This window comes from Eubalaena glacialis, chromosome 6, assembly GCF_028564815.1.
Source record: "Eubalaena glacialis isolate mEubGla1 chromosome 6, mEubGla1.1.hap2.+ XY, whole genome shotgun sequence".
Classification (NCBI taxonomy): Eukaryota; Metazoa; Chordata; class Mammalia; order Artiodactyla; family Balaenidae; genus Eubalaena; species Eubalaena glacialis.
Genome location: NC_083721.1, coordinates 61,130,386 through 61,152,067, shown reverse-complemented (window position 1 = coordinate 61,152,067; position 21,682 = coordinate 61,130,386). Strand labels below are relative to the sequence as shown.

The following is a 21,682-nucleotide window of genomic DNA, read 5'->3' as shown; positions in this document are numbered from 1 at the left end:
AGAGAAAGCTTTCGACAAAATTCAACACCCATTTATGATAAAAGTCCTGCAGAAAGTAGGCATAGAGGGAACTTTCCTCAACATAATAAAGGCCGTATATGACAAACCCACAGCCAACATTGTCCTCAATGGTGAAAAACTGAAACCATTTCCACTAAGATCAGGAACAAGACAAGGTTGCCCACTCTCACCACTATTATTCAACATAGTTTTGGAAGTGTTAGCCACAGCAATCAGAGACGAAAAAGAAATAAAGGAATCCAAATCGGAAAAGAAGAAGTAAAGCTGTCACTGTTTGCAGATGACATGATACTATACATAGAGAATCCAAAAGATGCTACCAGAAAACTACTAGAGCTAATCAATGAATTTGGTAAAGTAGCAGGATACAAAATTAATGCACAGAAATCTCTTGCATTCCTGTATACTAATGATGAAAAATCTGAAAGTGAAATTAAGAAAACACTCCCGTTTACCATTGCAACAAAAAGAATAAAATACCTAGGAATAAACCTACCTAAGGAGACAAAAGACCTGTATGCAGAAAATTATAGGACACTGATGAAAGAAATTAAAGATGATACAAACAGATGGAGAGATATACCATGTTCTTGGATTGGAAGAATAAACATTGTGAAAATGACTCTGCTACCCAAAGCAATCTACAGATTCAATGCAATCCCTATCAAACTACCACTGGCATTTTTCACAGAACTAGAACAAAAAATTTCACAATTTGTATGGAAACACAAAAGACCCCGAATAGCCAAAGCAATCTTGAGAACGAAAAATGGAGCTGGAGGAATCAGGCTCCCTGACTTCAGACTATATTACAAAGCTACAGTAATCAAGACAGTTTGGTACTGGCACAAAAACAGAAATATAGATCAATGGAACAGGATAGAAAGCCCAGAGATAAGCCCACGCACATATGGTCACCTTATCTTTGATAAAGGAGGCAAGCATATACAGTGGAGAAAAGACAGCCTCTTCAATAAGTGGTGCTGGGAAAATTGGACAGGTACATGTAAAAGTATGAAATTAGAACACTCCCTAACACCATACACAAAAATAAACTCAAAATGGATTAAAGACCTAAGTGTAAGGCCAGACACTATCAAACTCTTAGAGGAAAACATAGGCAGAACACTGTATGACATAAGTCACAGCAAGATCCTTTTTGACCCAGGTCCTAGAGAAATGGAAATAAAAACACAAATAAACAAATGGGACCTAATGAAACTTAAAAGCTTTTGCACAGCAAAGGAAACCATAAACAAGACCAAAAGACAACCCTCAGAATGGGAGAAAATATTTGCAAATGAAGCAACGGACAAAGGATTAATCTCCAAGATTTACAAGCAGCTCATGCAGCTCAATAACAAAAAAACAAACAACCCAATCCAAAAATGGGCAGAAGACCTAAATAGACATTTCTCCAAAGAAGAGATACAGATTGCCAACAGACACATGAAAGAATGCTCAACATCATTAATCATTAGAGAAATGCAAATCAAAACTACAATGAGGTATCATCTCACACCGGTCAGAATGGCCATCATCAAAAAATCTAGAAACAATAAATGCTGGAGAGGGTGTGGAGAAAAGGGAACCCTCTTGCACTGTTGGTGGGAATGTAAATTGATACAGCCACTATGGAGAACAGTATGGAGGTTCCTTAAAAAACTAAAAATAGAACTACCATACGACCCAGCAATCCCACTACTGGGCATATACCCTGAGAAAACCATAATTCAGAAAGAGTCATGTACCAAAATATTCATTGCAGCTCTGTTTACAATAGCCAGGACATGGAAGCAACCTAGGTGTCCATCATCGGATGAATGGATAAAGAAGATGTGGCACATATATACAATGGAATATTACTCAGCCATAAAAAGAAATGAAATGGAGGTGTTTGTAATGAGGTGGATGGAGTTAGAGTCTGTCATACAGAGTGAAGTAAGTCAGAAAGAGAAAAACAAATACAGTATGCTAACACATATATATGGAATCTAAGGGAAAAAAAAAAAAAAAAAAAAAAGAGGTCATGAAGAACCTAGTGGCAAGATGGGAATAAAGACACAGACCTACTAGAGAATGGACTTGAGGATATGGGGAGGGGGAGGGGTGAGATGTGACAGGGTGAGAGAGTGTCATGGACATATATACACTACCAAATGTAAAATAGATAACTAGTGGGAAGCAGCCGCATAGCACAGGGAGATCAGCTCGGTGCTTTGTGACCACCTAGAGGGGTGGGATAGGGAGGGTGGGAGGGAGGGAGATGCAAGAGGGAAGAGATATGGCAACATATGTATATGTGTAACTGATTCACTTTGTTGTAAAGCAGAAGCTAGCACACCATTGTAAAGCAATTATACTTCAATAAAGATGTTTAAAAAAAAAAAAAAAAAAAAATTAAAACGTGACGGAGAATTTCCGTGGTGTTCTGAGTTAACAGACAGGGGCTAGAGCACAAACACAACATAACTGTCTTTAAAAAACCCATCCTCGAGTGTGGAGGACATTGTTAATTGCCTTCTTCCAGCATCAGCTCTTCCCTTTCTCCATCCTAACAGCATCTCGATACCAACTCAAATATCTCAGCCTCATTTTCTATTCAGAAATGCACACCCTCCCAGACCACTTGCTTTAGGAAAGCTAACCGTACCCCTGGTTCCAGGGAAGGGTCTCATTGGTCTAAAGGTAACCTCACCTCCTTTGCCACCATGACTGGTGTAGCAATGCTGGCCTGAGCTAACCCTCACACAGAGAAAGATTCTGGAGTAAGCTCAGAGCTCTGTAAGCTGTTGAGGCGTGAGGGGCTGTTATCTGGGGAGTTTGGGGAAAAGAAGTTTCCTGCTCTCAAATGAAGGCTCCTGGAAGCCAGCTTGCTGCTTTCTCTAGACATCATGGTGTGGAGACAGGAAGCCAAGACCTGCTGTAGCTATTTCTGCCACCACGAGGGAAGGCAGCCTGAGGAGACCACCAGTGTGCAGGCTGGGTGCAACCAAGGGGATCACAGAGAAGCGGAGCCAGAGCCACCAGACTAACCACCCACAAGGCCATTCCACCTCTGTACGTTCGGCTGGTGCGCTGATGAGTGTACTTACTATTTAATCCAATTCGAATTGGGTTTTCTATTACTTTCAACCCAAAGCGGGCAAACTGCTAAATTAAGCCAAGCTACACTGAGGGAGATTTCTAGATGTCTGTTGGTGGGTTCTACCTGACCTGCTGCCTGACACTTAGCCCATTGCCCACCTGCAGATCTAGCCATGAGATCAGTACTCAGTGTTCACTCTTTTGTAGTCTATAAAAGGTGGTCAGAGAGAAAAAAACGGTACAATGTGGGGAAACCATGCCCTGTGGTGAGGTGCCCTCAGATCACTTCACGTAAAATGTCATTTAATTCTTGCAAGCACGACCTTGGCATTTCTGAGAGGGTCCCAGGATAAGACTCCTATAACTCAAATCTGTGTAACTGATGTAAATTCTAATTACCGAATTGGAAGTTGGAGTAATTAGGGCAGACATGGTAACAAGCACTGAGCACCCCTTCCGTCATCAGTGCGATGCCCATAGCATAGAAGAGACCGAAGTGTTTGGGAATCCCATACTCCTGAAAAAGCAGAAAGCTTGGTCAGTGGAAAGATACTCCTTAGTGACTCAGCCGCAGAACCAGGATGCCCATGCTCTGGCCTCGTGTGGTCCATTACACATAATCCATCGTCACACCGTCTAGCCAGATGTCCCTCCTCTTTGCAGATCCCGTTTGGAACCATAACCCTTCCTAGCTCTCACCTCCCTCGTCCCACCCTCTCCTCACCATGGCAAAGATGTCCTTGGCTTCCAGGGCTCTTCGATGGAGAATGTCCCGGCGCAAGACTATCAGCAGGAAGAGGCAGCCCAGGAGCATGTGGCCCAGGTTACTGAGAATGTTGTTGAAGGCACTAAGGGGATGACAGAGAGACCATGAGAGAGTCAAGGTATCAAAGAGCTTTAGAGACTGAATGAAGGCATGGATGAGCGAGTGAAATCAGCATTGTTTTCCACTGCTCACCTTTCCATGAGATTTCAGGACCGAGATCATCAGAAAGCATCTTTAACCTAACGCCACGTTAGGATGCTTAGCCTGTGATAATGTGTCCATTTCCTCTCAGGGATGCCTGCTTAGCTTCCCTAAAACCCACTCAGTCCTCCCTTGTGCTGATGGCACTGGTGGGGAATGAATCCTAGGAAAGAGAGTCGCTCCACAGATGGGCAGTTGGGCCAAGCGTTTCAGCTACACTGTGAGAGTGAATTCACATAGATGGATGGACCCACGTTATGTGTCCATACTCAGCTCTGTAACCATGAATTTCAGGATAAGAATTCACATAGATGGATGGACCCACGTTATGTGTCCATACTCAGCTCTGTAACCATGAATTTCAGGATAAGTGTCAACTGGTCACAGCCAGCAGATTTATTTAAGGAAACTGAGACTAGTTCAGTTCTGGATCAAGAAGCCAGGCTCGCAACTCCCAGGCAAATGCTCTCTCCACTTCGCCATGTTCTGGAGGCTGGAGCATGGCCTTGGAGGCAGCAGGCCCCGGTGTGAGTCTCAACATCACTAACAGCTGAGGGACCTTCCGCAAGTCCTTACCTTTCTAACTAAGCCTTAACATCTTCATCTAAAAACAGGGGTAAAAATAATCCTATCTATCTCATGAGGTTGTTTAACGGATTGAATGTACTAGTAGCTCATACCCATGGATGAGGGTCATCACAGCTAGGGACCTGGTATTTTCAAACACATCTCTGCCTTCTACTCAGGACTGTTTCCTGAGGCCCCCATACAGGAATGGAAGAGGCATACCTGATCTCAACTTCTTGATTTCATTCCTCTTTACCCTTGATTGGGGTAGTTTTCCACAATTGTTTCTAGTATTTTTAAAAACTGAAATCGCCACGTTACACAGAAAGGCATCTCTCATTGCCTCAGAGGACTGGGCTTACCTCAGGACACCCCAGGGGTGAGCACAGAGGAAGTTGTAGTAGCAGATGTCCTGGTTACCAGTGACATTGACTATCTGTAAAACCAAGAGTGAGAAGAGGAGATGCTGTTTTCCTCCACCCCCTGAGCCTGAAACCACAAAAAGTGGACAGTGTTCACAGCGATCAACTGCCAGTGATTTACAGCGTAACCAGCGCTCCTTCTCAGCAGGGGATGGGTCGTTCTCTTCAGCCTTTACACAGTATAGACACATTTCCTTTAAATGCTGCCATCTTGCTTCGAATTGAAATATTCTGTGTCTCTCATTATGTGGCCTCACGGCAGAATGCAACTGAGTATGTTTCCTTTGTTCTCATTATAAAAGGATTTTGAGAGGATGCTAACATTGGGACCTGCCTATTAGGACGGTCATGGTACATCCTATTTTCTAGATGAATCCTGGGAGGGTAAGGAGCTGTTCCATCCTCCGTGTGGAAATGACAACCACAGGGCAGGTGGACATAAGGAGATGTGTGATCAGTTTTCCATAGTTATCACTATCGCTATCATTAAGAACCTTCCTAGATCACAGCATAGCTGTATCTTCTGACAGATCACCAAAGTATTCAGAGAATACTTAGATTATAAATGGTGGTGCTCAAACCTTATAAAGTCCTTGTCCTCATCACGTATTAAGTATGGAATTGGTGAAATATTATTAAACTCCTGGCTCTCAGACTTGGCTGTACCCTGGAATCACTGGGAGTTTCATCAGTACTGATGCCTGATTCCACTCTGATCTAACTGGTGTGGGGTACAGCTTGGACACTGGGACTTTTAAAAGTCCCCCAGATGATTTTAGTGCAAAGTTTGAGAACCATTGCATTAGAAACACCTTTAGCCTGGTGCTATTCTAAATGGGCTTTTTCATGTGTAATAGATCCCAGACGAGATCACTTAAGTGACCTGGACCCTAGGGTTCTGTGAAGGTGCAGTGGAGATTCTCAAGCTATTTTAATTATCGTTTTTGTTTGTATTTTTATTTATTTTATATTTTCTTTTAATATTTCATGAGTTTTGTGAAGCTGTTTTTAATTTTACAAAACATATTTACCCTCAATGACAGGACACAGGCTAAATTAGACATCAGGTTTCTTTGTTTTGGTCTGGAACTTTACTCATCATCCCATGATGATCAAAAGTTCAGACTGGTAAAAAATAGACATAGTTGATAGATACCAAGACTAAATGAGTGCAAGGTAATAATTTCAGATTGGTAGTCAAAATAATACAAGAGGTCTGTGATAAAACAATTGGGAACTAGATTTAAAGGTCAAAGACGAACCAGTGGAGAAATCCAGTGGGAACCCAAATGGGGAATTAATTCTTGGACGGAGCTCAAGTTATACCTTTCTCTGTGAGTCGCAGCAAAGATCTTTCCCTGCAGTATGAAAGGTGGGATTTTGGAGTTCAGGGCAGCACTTACTGTCTGGTAGGTGATAACGAGCTGGATCACAGGCAGCGCATAAAACACAGCAATGGTAATTATGTTCCTACGCAGGCAGAAAGAACCAGAAATGGTTATTTCCAAAATAACAATGGAAACTTTGCCCTTTTTTTTTTTTAAAAAAAGAATCTTTCCACCCCATAACTCCCTAGTTAACTCACAAAAGCGATTAGAAACTGATTATGTGGTTCCTGTTTCTCCAATCTTCCTCTCATACAATTACTTGTAAAACAGTGTAAATAATACTTGCTTCTGGTTTAACCAATTATTAATGAGGGCCTATCTATTTAGGATATTGTTAGATTAAAAGTGATCAGAGAGGGACTTCCCTGGTGGTGCAGTGGTTAAGAATCCGCCTGCCAATGCAGGGGACACAGGTTTGATCCCTGGTCCGGGAAGATCCCACATGCTGCAGAGCAACTAAGCCCGTGCGCCACAACTACTGAGCTTGTGCTCTAGAGCTCGCGATCCACAACTGCTGAGCCCGCGTGCCACAACTACTGAAGCCCGCGCGCCTAGAGCCTGTGCTCCACAACAAGAGAAGCCCACCACAGTGAGAAGCCTGCACACCGCAATGAAGAGTAGCCCCTGCTCGACGCAACTAGAGAAAGCCTGCGCACAGCAACAAAGACCCAATGCGACCAAAAATAAATAAATTAAAAAAATAAAAATAAAAATAAGTTGTGACTTAAAAAAAATTAAAAAAAAAAAGTGATCCGAGAGTAGGTAATGGGTGATGGATCTCACAAAAGGATGTGGCTCTTTTAGATATCTCTTAGTTCCTAAATGATGGTCCTACTATGGAATTCCATGTGGTCCCCACTGGCCCTTGTTTTCCTCTAATATCTGTATCCCAGTAAAAGGGTATCCTTCCAGAAAAAAGAATGGGAAGGGCTATCGCAAGTGTCAGCTGGGGGTTTCTGAGAGGAAGGAGGGGACCCTGCCAGGCACCTCAGACTCTCTGCTTGGAGGGAGACTGCATCTGTGTCTGACCATCGCAGGTCTATTTATCATTGGCTGATGGTATCATCTTCACTCAGGGTGGCTTCCAGCTACTATGAGATGCTCTAGGCATCTCATCCCTCTAATCACTGGCTCTTCCAAGAGCAAGTCCTGGTGAGGAGAAGAGGGAAGGTGGTGACATTAATGTTATTGTTACTGTATTTTCCTAGAAAAGGATTTAGTGTCTCCCTATGGGATTCCACTACTGTTCTTATTTAATACTTTGTATTTACTTAATTTAGGGCTGGTTGCCTTTGGTAGTTCATTTTTGTCTTTCCTATCGAATGTGGCATGAATCCTTTAAACACCTATACCTGTGCCTCATTAAACACTGAAACCTGTGATTTGATTCACTTATATGAATCTCATAAGTGATTGTGGCTTTTACAAAGAAAACTTTAATTTTACTAAAGAGAACCATAGCCCTCCTGGTCATCTACTCACCAAAAATAAATGTTATATTTTTTGCTGACAATTCTCCGGTCCTTCCTGGACAGATCTGACAGGTAAAGGAACATCTGGGATGCCAAATAAAAAGAGAATGCAAAACTGTACTTGAATTTCTTGCATAAAATATAAAGGAGAGCTTTACACATTTCAATTCAATCACTCACTAGGGATTAAAATTATTTAACAAGACTTTTCTTTTAATTTTGCTTTTCCCAGGATGCCTTTAAAAATCCTAGTATTTCCCTTGGCTTTAGGGAAATTGGCTGATGTGGGAAACCTATTGGGAGTCTTGAATGCTTCTTAAATCTCAAGAATTGGTTTCCCAGTTTTCAGAGATGCCCATTGTGTGATTCTTGAATTACGAGGTTGAAACGGTACGATTCACCTTTGTGTCCCTTACTGGATACAACACAATGTGATACATACAAGCCAGAAAGAAATGATCTTTTACTCCTGAAGGATTTTATGTATACAACCAGGGAGTTTTTCCAAGTACACCCTTCAAATGAATCTTTTCTCCCATTTGGTTGGATCCCTTCCTCATTTTTGTCCACGGTCAGCCACTTCAGACCCTGAGAGCGTTTTAGCGCTCTGTTTTCTTTACTGCTCTCACTTTCTCCCTCTGGAGAGAAGTGTTAATTAACCAAGTATTGCTTTTAGTATGTAGCTAAGTTTTATCTAAAAAGCCCCCCTGAACATATATACACTACCAGATGTAAAATAGCTAGCTAGTGGGAAGCAGCTGCATAGCACAGGGAGATCAGCTTGGTGCTTTGTGACCACCTAGAGGGGTGGGATAGGGAGGGTGGGAGGGAGGGAGATGCAAGAGGGAAGAGATACGGGAACATATGTATATGTATAACTGATTCACTTTGTTATACAGCAGAAACTAACACACCATTGTAAAGCAATTATACCCCAATAAAGATGTTTAAAAATAAATAAATAAATAAAAATAAAAAAATAAAAAGCTCCCTGAGAAATTTGACTCCCCCTGAAGAAAAAATATATATATAAAGGAAATTGAGGTATTGCTGAAGTTGTATTTGGCTCCTGAACTTTTCGCCCTCTCGAAGAGCACCACCAGGCCGAAGTACCTTGGTCCGGATGACGTTCTTATCGCTCTCAATGTCTGGCATGGTGTCGAAGTCACTCTCCTCTACGGAGCTGTCCGTGTCTGACTGGCACGGCTGTCTGCCGTCGGAGGAGGACATTTGCCTGCCAGGACTGGAGCTTGACTCATCTGAAACAGAGGAGACTCATCTGCCTTCCCAAGCCGAGAGGAACCCATGGAGCCCATCTTTCTCTGCAAAAAGCACAGTGCTGACTCATTCCTGAAAACGTTGTGTTGGTAAAAACCAACTCCTTACCCACAGCACATGTTCTTTCTCTCAATTCCTCCTCAATGGACTTCTAATTTTCCTCTCCTATTTTTATATTTAAATCATCTCTTTCTAGGGCTGAATACATAATATAAAGGCATCTGCTCTGTTAACTATTTGGATGCAAAAATAATATTATGCTTATATTTCATGTTTCATATTTTTAAATATAAATATACATTTTATAAATGTATAAACATACACATGCACGTAATTATGTATAGCATCTACCACATGTACGTGTAAGTACCCACATGTCCAGCAGCTATACATTTCTTGTGGATAAAGTATTTGTACACCGAAATCCCCCACATGCCGTATCTATGGTTATATAATGGAAACAACATTCTCAGGAAGAAGAATCCTTGTGTTCCTGTGAATGTTTCCCAGAGCAGATGGGAATTTGCGCAGCCTAATGAGCACATGAGCAGAGCCTACCTTCTGCTTTATTTCTTCTATTCAGATGGTTAAAAAAAAAAAAACCCTGTTCTTGCAGAGCCAGAAATAAGTCTCCGGCACTGAGCCCACATGCTTCTCAAAGTTACAGAATAACAGGGCAGGCATACAGGATTCCCAGCCCCTCTACGCTGACAGCTTAAGGTGCATCATTCACAGGCCCGCAAGCATCATGGAAGTGTGTGGAAGCGTCAATGCACGCCGACTCTAACAATACAGGGATCAGAATTCTGTCCCCTTCAGGCCACTGAACGAGCCCTGGGGGTTGCCATGTGAATGACTGGGTGGCAGTGAGCAGGTCATTTATGCAGTTAGCCCAAATGGAAGATCGTTAGGCTTCAGCCGTGTTCACCTGCTGCACAGCCTCAGTCTTCTGATCGCCCTTACTCCACTGAAACCTGAGAATGAAACAACGGGTCAATTGATGTCGGGCTTCCTGACGTCAGACTCTTGACGCGTCTTTCACGCCCTAAACTCAGGCTGGGTACGAAAAAATCCCCAAGGGAGTTGATGGCAACCATAGAAAATTCTGCTCAAGTGTGGCTAGCAGACCCAAGAAACGGATCAATAGAACCAGAGAAAATTAGAGCTGGAAGGAACCTTCCAGATCATCCAGCCAATTCATCTTATAAATAAAAGATAATCTTATACGATGACCGCCTTGCCCACTCTCACAGTTATTAGTGGCTGGAGGGCTCCTTGTATCCTGTTCTTTGGAGAATCAGGAAACACTTCCATGAATGGACTCATTGTAGGAAATACCTATTGCCCCATAATTGCTTTCTTCAGGGGTGCTGGCAGCAATGGGATGTGACACCGACGTATTTCCAGAGCCTGTTAAAAAGAAAAGCAAAGAGGCAAACACTTTATGTCCAGTTGCCAAAATGAAAGAACATAACTCTAAATAGTTTGATTTTCTTTTCACTCTAATATAGGAGCCTGCAGGCCAATTTTATGGTCTGCAGACCAAATCTAGCCTGCCACCCGTTTTTGTATGGCCCTTAAACTAAAAATGGTTTAAAATTTTTTAAATGGTTAGGGAAAAATCAGAAGACTAAGAGTATTTTATGGCAGGTAAAATTATAAATTTCAGTATTTATATATGACGTTCTACTGAAACACAGCCACTCGTTGAGTATGTCTATGGCTGCTTTTGGCTACAATGGCAGAGTGGAGCAGTTGCAACAGAGACTACATGGCCTGCAGAGCCTAAAACATTTACCATTTGGCACTCTACAGAAAAAACGTTGCTGATTCCTGCCTGACAGTATTGCAGAATCACAAGAACAAAGGAGCATGGGTCCTGGAATCACTGTGAGGAAGGCCACCACTGAACATAAACACCAGAAATAAACCTCTGTGATTAAGGCGCTATAGTTCGGAGGTTTATTTGTCACAGTCATTAACAGTACCCTAACTATAGGCAGGATGAGCCCTGATGGGATGGAAATTACTGCACTCCTTGGAGCAAAAAATAATGACAACATGAACTAAGGATGTGCAGGAATATGGGTTATTTGGGGGATAGTTCAGAGGTAGAATAGGCATGTCTGTTGCCAAATGGTTGCGGGCAGTGAGAGAAAAACATTCTCTAAGATGACGCGCCTCAAACTTTTCCAAATATTACATGTGCAAATAGTAAGCGAAGAATGATACTAAAATCATAAACCCCAGAATTTTTGGCATTTTCTGTTCCTGGGAAGCCCCCTGGCATGGGAAGTAGATGCGTGCGTCGGAGAACGCTTGAGTTCCGCTGCAGCGGGGTGTTGAAATGGTCTGTAGGAGGCAAAGGGTTTTCGTGTGTGTGATCAAAAGAGAAAAAAATGCAAAAACTAAAGTCAAAGCAAGTGAGCAAACAAAAACAATCACTGTTTTGTTAGGCGACAACTTCACTAAAAAGAAAAAGCCAGCTGTGTAGGTTTGTTCAGACTTCGATGATTTCTGCACTCTGCCTCGCAATCGAGCAGGACCTGGTTTCGATGTAGTAGCTGGTTCTTTTCACCCCGAGGCAACCACAACAACAGTGGTTCTGTGATGGACAAGAGCATCGAGATTTTCCTTAGCAGTGCCCTTGTTTCAAATCTGTGCACTTCCATATGCACAATTAAATAGGAGATTGGTCAACACGGGATAACGGTATTCTGTTAACGTTTCTAATGTCTAAGACCTTCTTAGAATGCAAAAACCGAAGCATTACCTCCCAAACTTCAAACATGATGGATGCGCCCAGAAGGCAAGCCATATTTCTATTTAACTGTATGGCATTTAGAAAGCAGAATTAAACACAAAATATCAGTTTATAGGACAGACCAAGATGTTCTGGCTGGGAATAAGCAAACATATAAAGTTGTGAATGAGCTCATCTTAATGAGGAAACTTGTTCTGGTATGTCTTTCTCTGCGCGCGAGCCCTTTGCCATCTGTCTGCTTTACTAACTTAGAATAGGATATGCCTGCATGCTTGCCTTTTATATTAATTGCTCCATGTGAGGAGAAAAACTTCATTTCACTTTGAGCATGCTTGGCTCTTTCAGGGACCTCACATTTATAATTGTCCTGCCCCCTTCCGTCTCCAGACTCAGGAGGTTGGAAGCGGAAGAGGGAGTCAGCAACGCTGTGAACTAGCTGCCATGAGATTTCATTTTTATGCCAGTTGGCTACCTATCCCAACGGGTGTCAGGCTGTATCTCAAAAGTTGAGGAGAAAATGAAGAAAACCACTAATCTTTGCAGAAGGATGTAAAAGTAAAATTCCTCTAGAAGAAAAAACTGGGCAGGCAAAGTCAAGGACGTTGGGAAAAAGCAGAGTAGAGAGTCAGGACTAGAGTCTGAGACCCGTTGCCACAGAGCCTGAGGATGGCCTGTGCTCCCTGACCCCTCTGAACTCAGCACGCTGCTTGTCTTATCCCTTCCAGGCCCTGCTCTTTGCTGGGAGGCTGATTCAGTAATCGCTCCATCGAGGGAAGGATCTGATTGGCCATTTGGTTCTTAAATCTGCAAACTTGGCAAGTTCACCAAGCTCCCTCACTTGAGAAAAGTACCCTCCTCTTAGGCTGCACCCAGGTTCGTGGTGACAGCTCATGTGGTCCTAGAGGCCTGTGAGTCACGTTTCACCTGTCTCTCTTTCAAGGTGGTAACTGAATTTCTGTATAGGCTCTTTAACGATGATGTGAAGTGTGGGTTTTTTCCACTGATAGAGCCACTGGAGGACGTGTTTTTAGAACACAGAGCCTTGCCCAGTGCCCCTCAGATTACCGCAGAGGCCCCTGTCCTAAGTGCTAAGTGAGGAATAGAGAATACAGTGTCCATCCATTCACACCACAGTAGTAAAGTCCCTTCACAGCCTGAAGCTGCTCTTTACCAACACTATTTCCATTTCACCTGGGCTCCAGGCTCTTATCTCCTTCTTTATCCCATGAAGTATGAAAGAACTTCCTTCGCTTTTTAGTTTAGTTGGAGCCAATGTCAACATTTTTCAAACACAGCTTTAAAAACTGCAGGCAAATCAAAGAAAAACACATGCAGGGGAGCCGACAGATTTTCCAAATGCTGCCTTCCTATCGTTACATAACTAAAACAGAGCTGCCGACAATTTAGCAAATTGTAGGGACCTGGCTCCATTTCCTCCATCTCAGGCGTACCTAGGGTGAAAGCATCAGGCCAAGTTCCTCACATATCTAGCTCCACGTTGATTGCGGCAGACAACATGCCAAATCTAGTGGGGTCCCCTTTCTCAAATGCTGCTCCTAGCATTTATTCTAGGCACTAGCCCCCAGGGCATTTCCTGTAGCTCTAAGCTCCATTAAACTTCTTGTAGCCCCCGTGGGCACACTGATACTGGCCCTTGGGAGACAAAGACATTTCTGTATCCTTGCTCCTCTCTAAAGGTTCTTCCCCTGAATCTTTCACATTAGCTTTCAGATAAGGTCCTTCACTTGCCTCTGTCTCTTGCTACAGGCTGGTTTCTCCGTGCTCTGTTTCATATGATTAAGAGTCACTAACTGGTTCCTCCCTAGGGTAGAGCTTATCTTCTCTGCTCTTGTTTGAAGAACCTAGGTCTTGTCTCACCAGTGGTCATGTGCCATCTTTCCCCGTAGCCTCTCAGCATTACATAGGTTCCTTACTTCCTCCTGATTTCAAAGCCCTTTGTGGTGAACATTCCTATTTCCTACTTCCTCACTAAGCTGGGATTTTGTTTGGGTATCCTCCCTCACCTGTGCCTGGCAGCCTATATTTTTAAGTCAGTGATTCTCGGTTGGGGGTAGGGGTGGGGGGAACGTTTTGCTCCCAAGAGGACGTTTGACAATGTCTGGGCATAACTTTAGTTGTCACAGGGAGGGAGTGTATTACTGAATTCTAGTAGGTTGAGGTGAAGGATGCGGTTAAACATCCTATAATGTACAGGGCAGCTCCCAACAACAAAGAATCATCTGGCTGTAATGTCAATAATGTTGAGTTTGAGAAACCCTGGTCCTAGAAAAAGATGACCTCACCCTAATTCTATAAGCAGGCTTGATTGATCTGTAAGTAAATAGATTCCTTTGCAGTGACCGGTTTAGCAACAAGTATATGATCCTCTCCAGGCCAGTGAAATATGAGAGAAGTTGCTAGGTGCTTCTGAAACAGTCCTTCCTTCTGGACGTGGTCAGGTGAGGACCCATCTCACTACCAGCTCTGGGGGCAAAGCAGAGTCAAGGGAATGGCAGGAAAAAAGACCAGAGCCACTGGACTCAGTGAATCCTGAAGCCCACCCTTCTGCTCAACTTCCAGGGAGAGGAGATACTCTTTATTGTTTAGGTATGTTTGAGATAAACTTTGCTGTTACCTGCAGCCACATAAAGCCAACGGATGCATCTTTATTTATTTATTTTTTTGGTCACTCATTCATTTCTGCTTGTTATCTGAAGGGTACCTCTAGCTCTTAGCTAATTTTCAGAGCCTTCTTGATCTTGGACAGTGATTTGGCTCAAGTCCCAGCTCTGTCCACCAGTGCTTCACTGTTCAGGAGACCCTTCTGAATACGAAATTCCTTTAATTGTCATTGCAGTGATAAAATGACTTCACTCATACAATAAAAATAACAGAGCGTCCATTCACAGAGCACCTATCGGATCCAACCAATCAGGCTTTCTAAGTTCGACTAAGCCTAAATAAGAGCAAAACCTGGAGAGCATCAGAGGGAAAAGGCTGAGATCCAGAGAGAAGACATTTCATTTTAACATTTTATGAATAAAATAGAAAGTAGTACTTAGCATTTTAAAGACACTAGAGCAGGTGTTCTTTTATATTCCTTTACATTGGCTGTTGAATATTATTAAAACCAATTGCCTGGATGCCTGGAAAAATAGACACGTTGACATTAAGGAAGACAAAAGTCAAAGGAAGGCAGGAGAAGCAGACCTCCAGCAGAGGGAGAGATACTCCTGCTGGGTGGGGTAGGGAGTCGCTTTGTGTCTAACTTAACTGTAGAAAACACAGAACTAAACATCTGCTGCATACCTACTGTATAGCACAGGGAACTCTACTCAATGCTCTGCGGTGACCTAAATAGGAAGGAGATCCAAAAAAAGAGGGGATATATGTATATGTATAGCTGATTCACTTTGCTGTACAGTAGAAACTAACACAACATTGTAAAACAACTACACTCCAATAAAAATTAGAAAAAAAAATCTGCTGCATGTGACTTAAAAATCAAGTCTCACTCCATCATTCCTTTTCCAAATGATCATTCTATGCCAAATAGCTTGTGAGCACTGAGTAACTCATGCTGATTTAGGCTTTTCAAAAAATAGGACACTTACAAAAGGTGCAAACTTCCAGTTATAAAATATAAATAAGTCCTGGGGATGTAATGTACAACATGGTGACTAGAGTTAATAATACTGTATTGTATATTTGAAAATTGCTAAAAGAATAGATCTTAAAAGTTCTCATCACAAGAAAAAAAATTATAACTATGTGTAGGGATAGATGTTAATTAGATTTCTAGTGGTGAGCATTTTGCAATATATACAAATATAGAATCATGTTGTACACCCAAAACTTATACAACGTTATATGTCAATTATATCTCAAGTTTTAAAAATAAGGACATTTAATTTTTTTTTTAAAGATTTGATAAAAAGATCAAGCAACTGAATTCCTTTGTTCAAATCCTCAGAGTGGAGGAAAGGGCATATTACAACGGTTGGATAATAAATTACTCTGGATTTCCCAAAGTTATAATACTCTATTATACTTGCTAGTCTCAAATACTTCAGTTTTCTAGATCCTTGAACAAAAAAACCCTCTATCTCAATTTGGGAAAAGTAAGCTCTGTATTAGATTTGACACAATAAATTCTTAGTGTTATTCACAAGTCAGCTCTGTGATAAGACATATGAACAATTTATGTCCTAGAAAAGATTAAACTTTTTAAAAAGATCAATTGCTGACAAATGGGCTGTGGACAACTACAAGGAACTCTCCGAACAAAGGCTCTTAGTGTGAGCTCCATATCTCAGTAATTATCAAGTGCGTAAATTGGTTCTCACTGGCTCTGCTTTCTGTAGAAAGACTGCAGATTAGACCACTCTGTGTGTGTCTGTTGGGGGGTAGGAATCAATAGAGGGTTTGGGAAATCACAAAAGTCAGAGAGACAAAAGTACCAAATGGAATGTTGCCACATACTTGACATCGGTTTGAATTGAAACCAGGGATTTTTCTTACCATCATTGGAACCAAAGCTTCCATCAATGGACTTTCTCTGATACCTGCAAACAAGCACATACACATGCTCCTAAGACCGCAAAAACTTCAGCATTTTCCATTTGTTCCCTATAGACTTTGTTGCAGATTTGTCTGCTAGGGTCTCTTAAAAATGGGCCTTTGGATGTGCAGAAATTGGAACTCTGATACATTGCCGGTGGGACTATAAAATGGAGCAGCCACTTTGAAAAACCATTTGACAGTTCCTTAAAAAGTTAAACCTAGAGACACAATATGACCCAGTAATTCCATACCTAGGCACATACAGGCATACATATATTAAATTCATTAATTTATTTCCATATTCATTTATTTTCAGATAATTCACATGCCATAAAATTCACCCTTTAATGTGCACAATTCAATGAATTTTAGTATGTTCACAAAGTTGTGCAACTATCACTATTTTCTAGTTCCAGAACATTGTCGTCATCACCCAAAGAAATCTCAAACCATAGCAGTTACTGCTCATTCTCTACTCCCAGCAGCCCTTGGCAATCACTAATCTACTCTCTGTCTCTATAAATTTGCCTATTCTGGACATTTCATATAAATGGAATTGTATTGCATGTGGTCTCCTTGTCTTCTTTCACTTAGCATAATGCTTTCAAGGTTCATCTATGTGGTAGCATGAATGAATACTTCAGTCTTTTTAGGCTGAATAATATTCCATCGTATGGATATATACCATGCTTAATTTATTTGTTTACACTTGATATACATTTTGATTGTTTCCACTTTTTAGCTATCATGAATAACACTGCTATGAATATTTGTGTACAAGTTTTTGTGTGGATATATGTGTTAAATTCTCTTGGGTATGACCTAGGAATGGAAGTGCTGAGTATGAGGTAACTCTTTGTTTTACATTTTTTTCTAAACTGTTTTCTACTGCAGCTCTATAGCAGGAACTAAATATTTTACATTCCTACTAGCAATGTACAAGGTTCTAATTTCTCCACATCCTTGCCAACTCTCATTATTTTCATTTTAAAAATTTTATTATAGCCATCCTAGTGGATATGAAGTGATATCTCATTGTAGTTTTGGTTTGCATTTCCCTGATGGCTAATGTTGTTGAACACCTTTTCACATGCTTATTGGCCATTTGCATATTTCTTTGGAGAAACATCTATTCAATTTTAAAAATGCCTATTTTTAAATGGGGATATTTTTCTTTTTATCTTTGGGTTGTAAGAATTCTTTACATAGTTTGGATACTAGACTCTTACTGGACATATGATTTACAAACATCTTCTCCAGTTTTGTGTATTGTATTTTCACTTCCTTGATAATGTCCTTTAAAAACACAAAAGTTTTAATTTTGATGAAGTCCAATTTACCTATTTTTTTCTTTTTTTACTTGTGCTTTTGCTATCATATCTAAGAAACTATTACCTAATCTAAGGTCACAAAGATTTACACCTATGTTTTCTTCTAAGAGTTTTATAGATTTGGCTCTTTTATTTAGATCTTTGTTCTATTTAGAGTTAATTTTTTTTATATGTTGTGCGGTAGGGGTACAACTTCATTCTTCTTCCTGTGGATACCCAAGTGTCCCAGCACCATTTGTTGAAAAGAATATCCTTGTTCCATTGAATTGTCTTGGTACCCTTGTCAAAAATCAATTGACCATAAATGTAAGTGTTTATTTCTGAACTCTCAATTCTGTTCCATTGATCTGTGTGTCTTTCCTTATGTCAGTGCCAGAGTTTTGAATATTGTCACTTTGTAGTTAGTTTTGACATCAGAAAGTGTAAGACCTCCAGCTTTGTTCTTTTTTTTTTCATGATTTTTTTTCCTATTCTGGGTCCCTTGCATTTCCATATGAATTTTAGGATCAGTTTATCAATTTTTGGAAGAAAGTCAGCTGGGACTTTCATAGGGATTGTGTTGAATCTATAAATCAGTTAGAGGAGTATTACCACGTCTTTTAGTTTATATTGCTGCTGTAACAAATTATCACAATCTTAGTGGTTTAGAACAATACAAATTTATTATCTTCAGTTCTGGATGTCAATTCTAAAATGAGTCCTATGTGGCTAAAATCAGGATATCAGCAGGGCTCTATTACTTCTGGAGAATCCAGGGGAGGATCCATTTCTTTGCCTTTTCCCACTTCTAGACGTGGCCTGCATTCCTTAAGTCATGGCCCCTTCCCCCATCTTCAAATGTATTACTCCAACCTCTGCTTCCCTCATCACACCTCCTCCTGTCTTTGACTCTCTTGGCTCCCTCTTATAAGGAACCTTGTGATTACATTATACCCACACAGATAATCCAGGATAATCTCCATAATTTTATCACATCTGCAAAGTCTCTTTAGCCGTGTAAAGTAACATATTCACCGGTTCTGAATATTAGAACATGAGCATTTTTGGGGGGCCATTATTCTGTCTACTATACCATCTTAATAATATTAAGTCTTTCAATCTATGAACACAGGATGTCTTTTCATATATTTAGGTTCTCTTTAAGTTCTTTCAAGGATGTTTTGTAGTTTTCAATGTACAAGTCTTATATTTAATTTCTTAAATTTTTTCTTAAGTACTATATTATTTTTGATGCTATTGTAAATAGAATTATTTTCTTAATCTTGTGTTTGACTTGTGCACTGCCAGTGTATAGAAATACAATTGATTTCTGTATATTGATCTTGTATCCTATAATCTTGATAAACTCAGGGTTTCTTTTTGGAGGTGATGAAAATTAGATAGTGGTGATGGTTGTGCAACTGTGAATATACTAAAACCACTGAATTTTTAAAGGAGGGTGAATTTTATGGTCTATGAGTTATGTCTTAATAAAGTCATTATTTTAAAAACCGGGTGTATCAAATGTAAATGTCTATCAAAAATTAAAATGTGAATTGCTCTCTTCCCCCCAAATGAGCCTCCCTTTTGGATATGAGGTTGGAGTGGGGGGAGAAGGGAGAAAAGTTGGGGACTATATGTGCCTGTGCTTTGGTACATGTTCTTGTTTACTTCCAAATGGGGGCTCTAGAAGTTGCACACCCCTGATCCTGGTATGTTTGGTGGAAGGACTTCTCTTCATACCTCTTTTGTTCCTAGACACAGCAAACCCATCCCTGCCTCAGGGCCTTTGCTCTTGTTCTCTGCCTGGGCCACTCTCTCCCCAAATCCTCACATGGCTGGCTCCTACTTGCCATTCAGGTCTTGGTCCTGAGAGGTCTTCCCTGCTGAACAAATCAAATCTAAAGTAGCTTCCTCAGTGCAATCATTCTCTGTCCCACCACTGTGTTTGTTCTCCTCCTGTCACTAGCTGAAATTATTTTCTTTATTAATTGCTTGCTTGCTTGCTTATATGTTTTTCCTTTGTACAATATAAGCTCTATTAGAGCAGGGATCTAGACTGTCTTGTTCACCACTGTATCACTAACCTTTGGGACAGGGCCTGGCACCCAGGAAATGATAACTAAATATTTGTTGAGTGAACAAGGCATATCATTAAGGAGAGCAGTTACAATTGGGTCTGACTGTTCTAGCTGGCAAATGAGGCTCTAGGGAAGTCCCTTTAAAAAAACAATTTTAGTGATATTAACTAGCAAGCAATTATATGAACTCATAAAAGATGATGTGTTTGGACTGTGTTTGTATTAACAGGCTTTAACCACATTTGCCCTAGGTTTTGGAGCTGATAAAGTTCTTAATTAGAGGAGTTAAATGATTTACAAAGCTAGGGTGAGGCAGGCAGTATCCAGTGAACAAACGAAAAAAGAGTAAATGAGACCTATGCTAGATTGATTGAAAAATGGCTATACCTCATCTTGTATCTAGCTCCTTCAATCAAAAGTGGAGTCTGTATCTTTACCTCTTGCAGCTGGACTGGCCTTATCACTTGTTTTGGCCAATAGAAAGAGGGGGAAGTGATATCATGCCACTTTTGAACCTACATCTTAAGGAAGCCTTGCATTCTTCTGCTCTCTCTCTTAGAGATACAATAACCAGGGCTAGGCTGCTGGAGGATGAGAGGCAAAGTACAGCTGAGGCCAGTCTAGAAAAGCCAGCTCTTCTCTGACCTGCCAGTTGATTTCACTCTATGACCACACCCAGCTGAGATCTCTGAGCCTAGTCCAGATTAGCAGAATCATCCAGCTGACCCATAGATTTGTGAGCAAATGTAAATATGTATTGCTGTATGCCATTGGAGTTTTTATGGTTGATTTTTATGCAGCATTATTGTGGCAATAGATAAATAATACAGGAATCAAGGGAAGAACGAGTAATCAGGATCATGCAGTTTGAACTCAACGTCTGGCAGGGTGACTGAGAGGAAGGAATAAGAGACATGTATGCAGGGCTTCCCTGGTGGCACAGTGGTTAAGAATCTGCCTGCCAATGCAGGGGACATGGGTTCGAGCCCTGGTCCGGGAAGATCCCACATGCTGTGGAGCAACTAAGCCCGTGCACCACAACTACTGAGCCTGCGCTCTAGAGCCCGTGAGCCACAACTACTGAAGCCCGCGCGCCTAGAGCCTGTGCTCCACAACAAGAGAAGCCACCGCAATGAGAAGCACGCGCACCGCAACAGAGTAGCCCCTGCCTGCCGCAGCTAGAGAAAGCCCCTGCACAGCAACAAAGACCCAACACAGCCAAAAATAAATTAATAAATTAATAAAATAAATAAATAAAATAAAGTGATATAGATCTAATATAATTAAAGAAAAAAAAGAGACGTGTATGCAGTGCTTGACCCAGGGGGTCATTGCAGGGGCTCCATAAGTACTTGCTGAATGAATTGGAGCTGGGGGGTGGGAGGGGAATGGAGTTTAGGGTTGAGCCAAAAAACATAAAAACAAAAAAACATAAAAAACAAAAAATAGCATAAAAACACTTTGAATTCTTCGCTCCCTGAGGACAGGAGCCATGTCTCTAATCATTGTTTTCATCCTGATCTCATAGCATGTACTGTGAACCCCGCATGTATTAGTAATAAAGAACGGGGGGCTCAACAAGCAATTGGCATTCTGCTCCAGGACTGGCTGGCTTCACATGGTTTTGTAGAAAACTTTGTTATTTCTGCTTAGTTCAATGAAGGAAGAGTTCTATTAGCATTTTCTCTCAGTTTATTCCCCTATTTAGATGCCAAGTAGTTCTTATGTCTCTAGATTTCTGTTTTCAGTTTGCCTATATTTG

General features: G+C 41.1%; 1 protein-coding gene across 5 annotated transcripts in view; it reads right to left on the bottom strand.

Moving 5' to 3' along the window:
• The window catches only part of SIDT1 (SID1 transmembrane family member 1), an 87,697-nt gene that overhangs the window by 18,905 nt on the left and 47,110 nt on the right, over nucleotides 1-21,682 (bottom strand). For all 5 annotated transcript variants that reach the window (XM_061193083.1, XM_061193085.1, XM_061193082.1 and 2 more), the window contains 8 exons: nucleotides 16,488-16,531; nucleotides 10,541-10,612; nucleotides 9,038-9,183; nucleotides 7,935-8,008; nucleotides 6,468-6,534; nucleotides 5,005-5,078; nucleotides 3,833-3,956; nucleotides 3,508-3,625 (listed from right to left, as the gene is read on the bottom strand). In XM_061193083.1, the coding sequence (XP_061049066.1) occupies nucleotides 3,508-3,625; nucleotides 3,833-3,956; nucleotides 5,005-5,078; nucleotides 6,468-6,534; nucleotides 7,935-8,008; nucleotides 9,038-9,183; nucleotides 10,541-10,612; nucleotides 16,488-16,531 (719 nt within the window). The remainder of the gene's footprint in view (nucleotides 1-3,507; nucleotides 3,626-3,832; nucleotides 3,957-5,004; nucleotides 5,079-6,467; nucleotides 6,535-7,934; nucleotides 8,009-9,037; nucleotides 9,184-10,540; nucleotides 10,613-16,487; nucleotides 16,532-21,682) is intronic.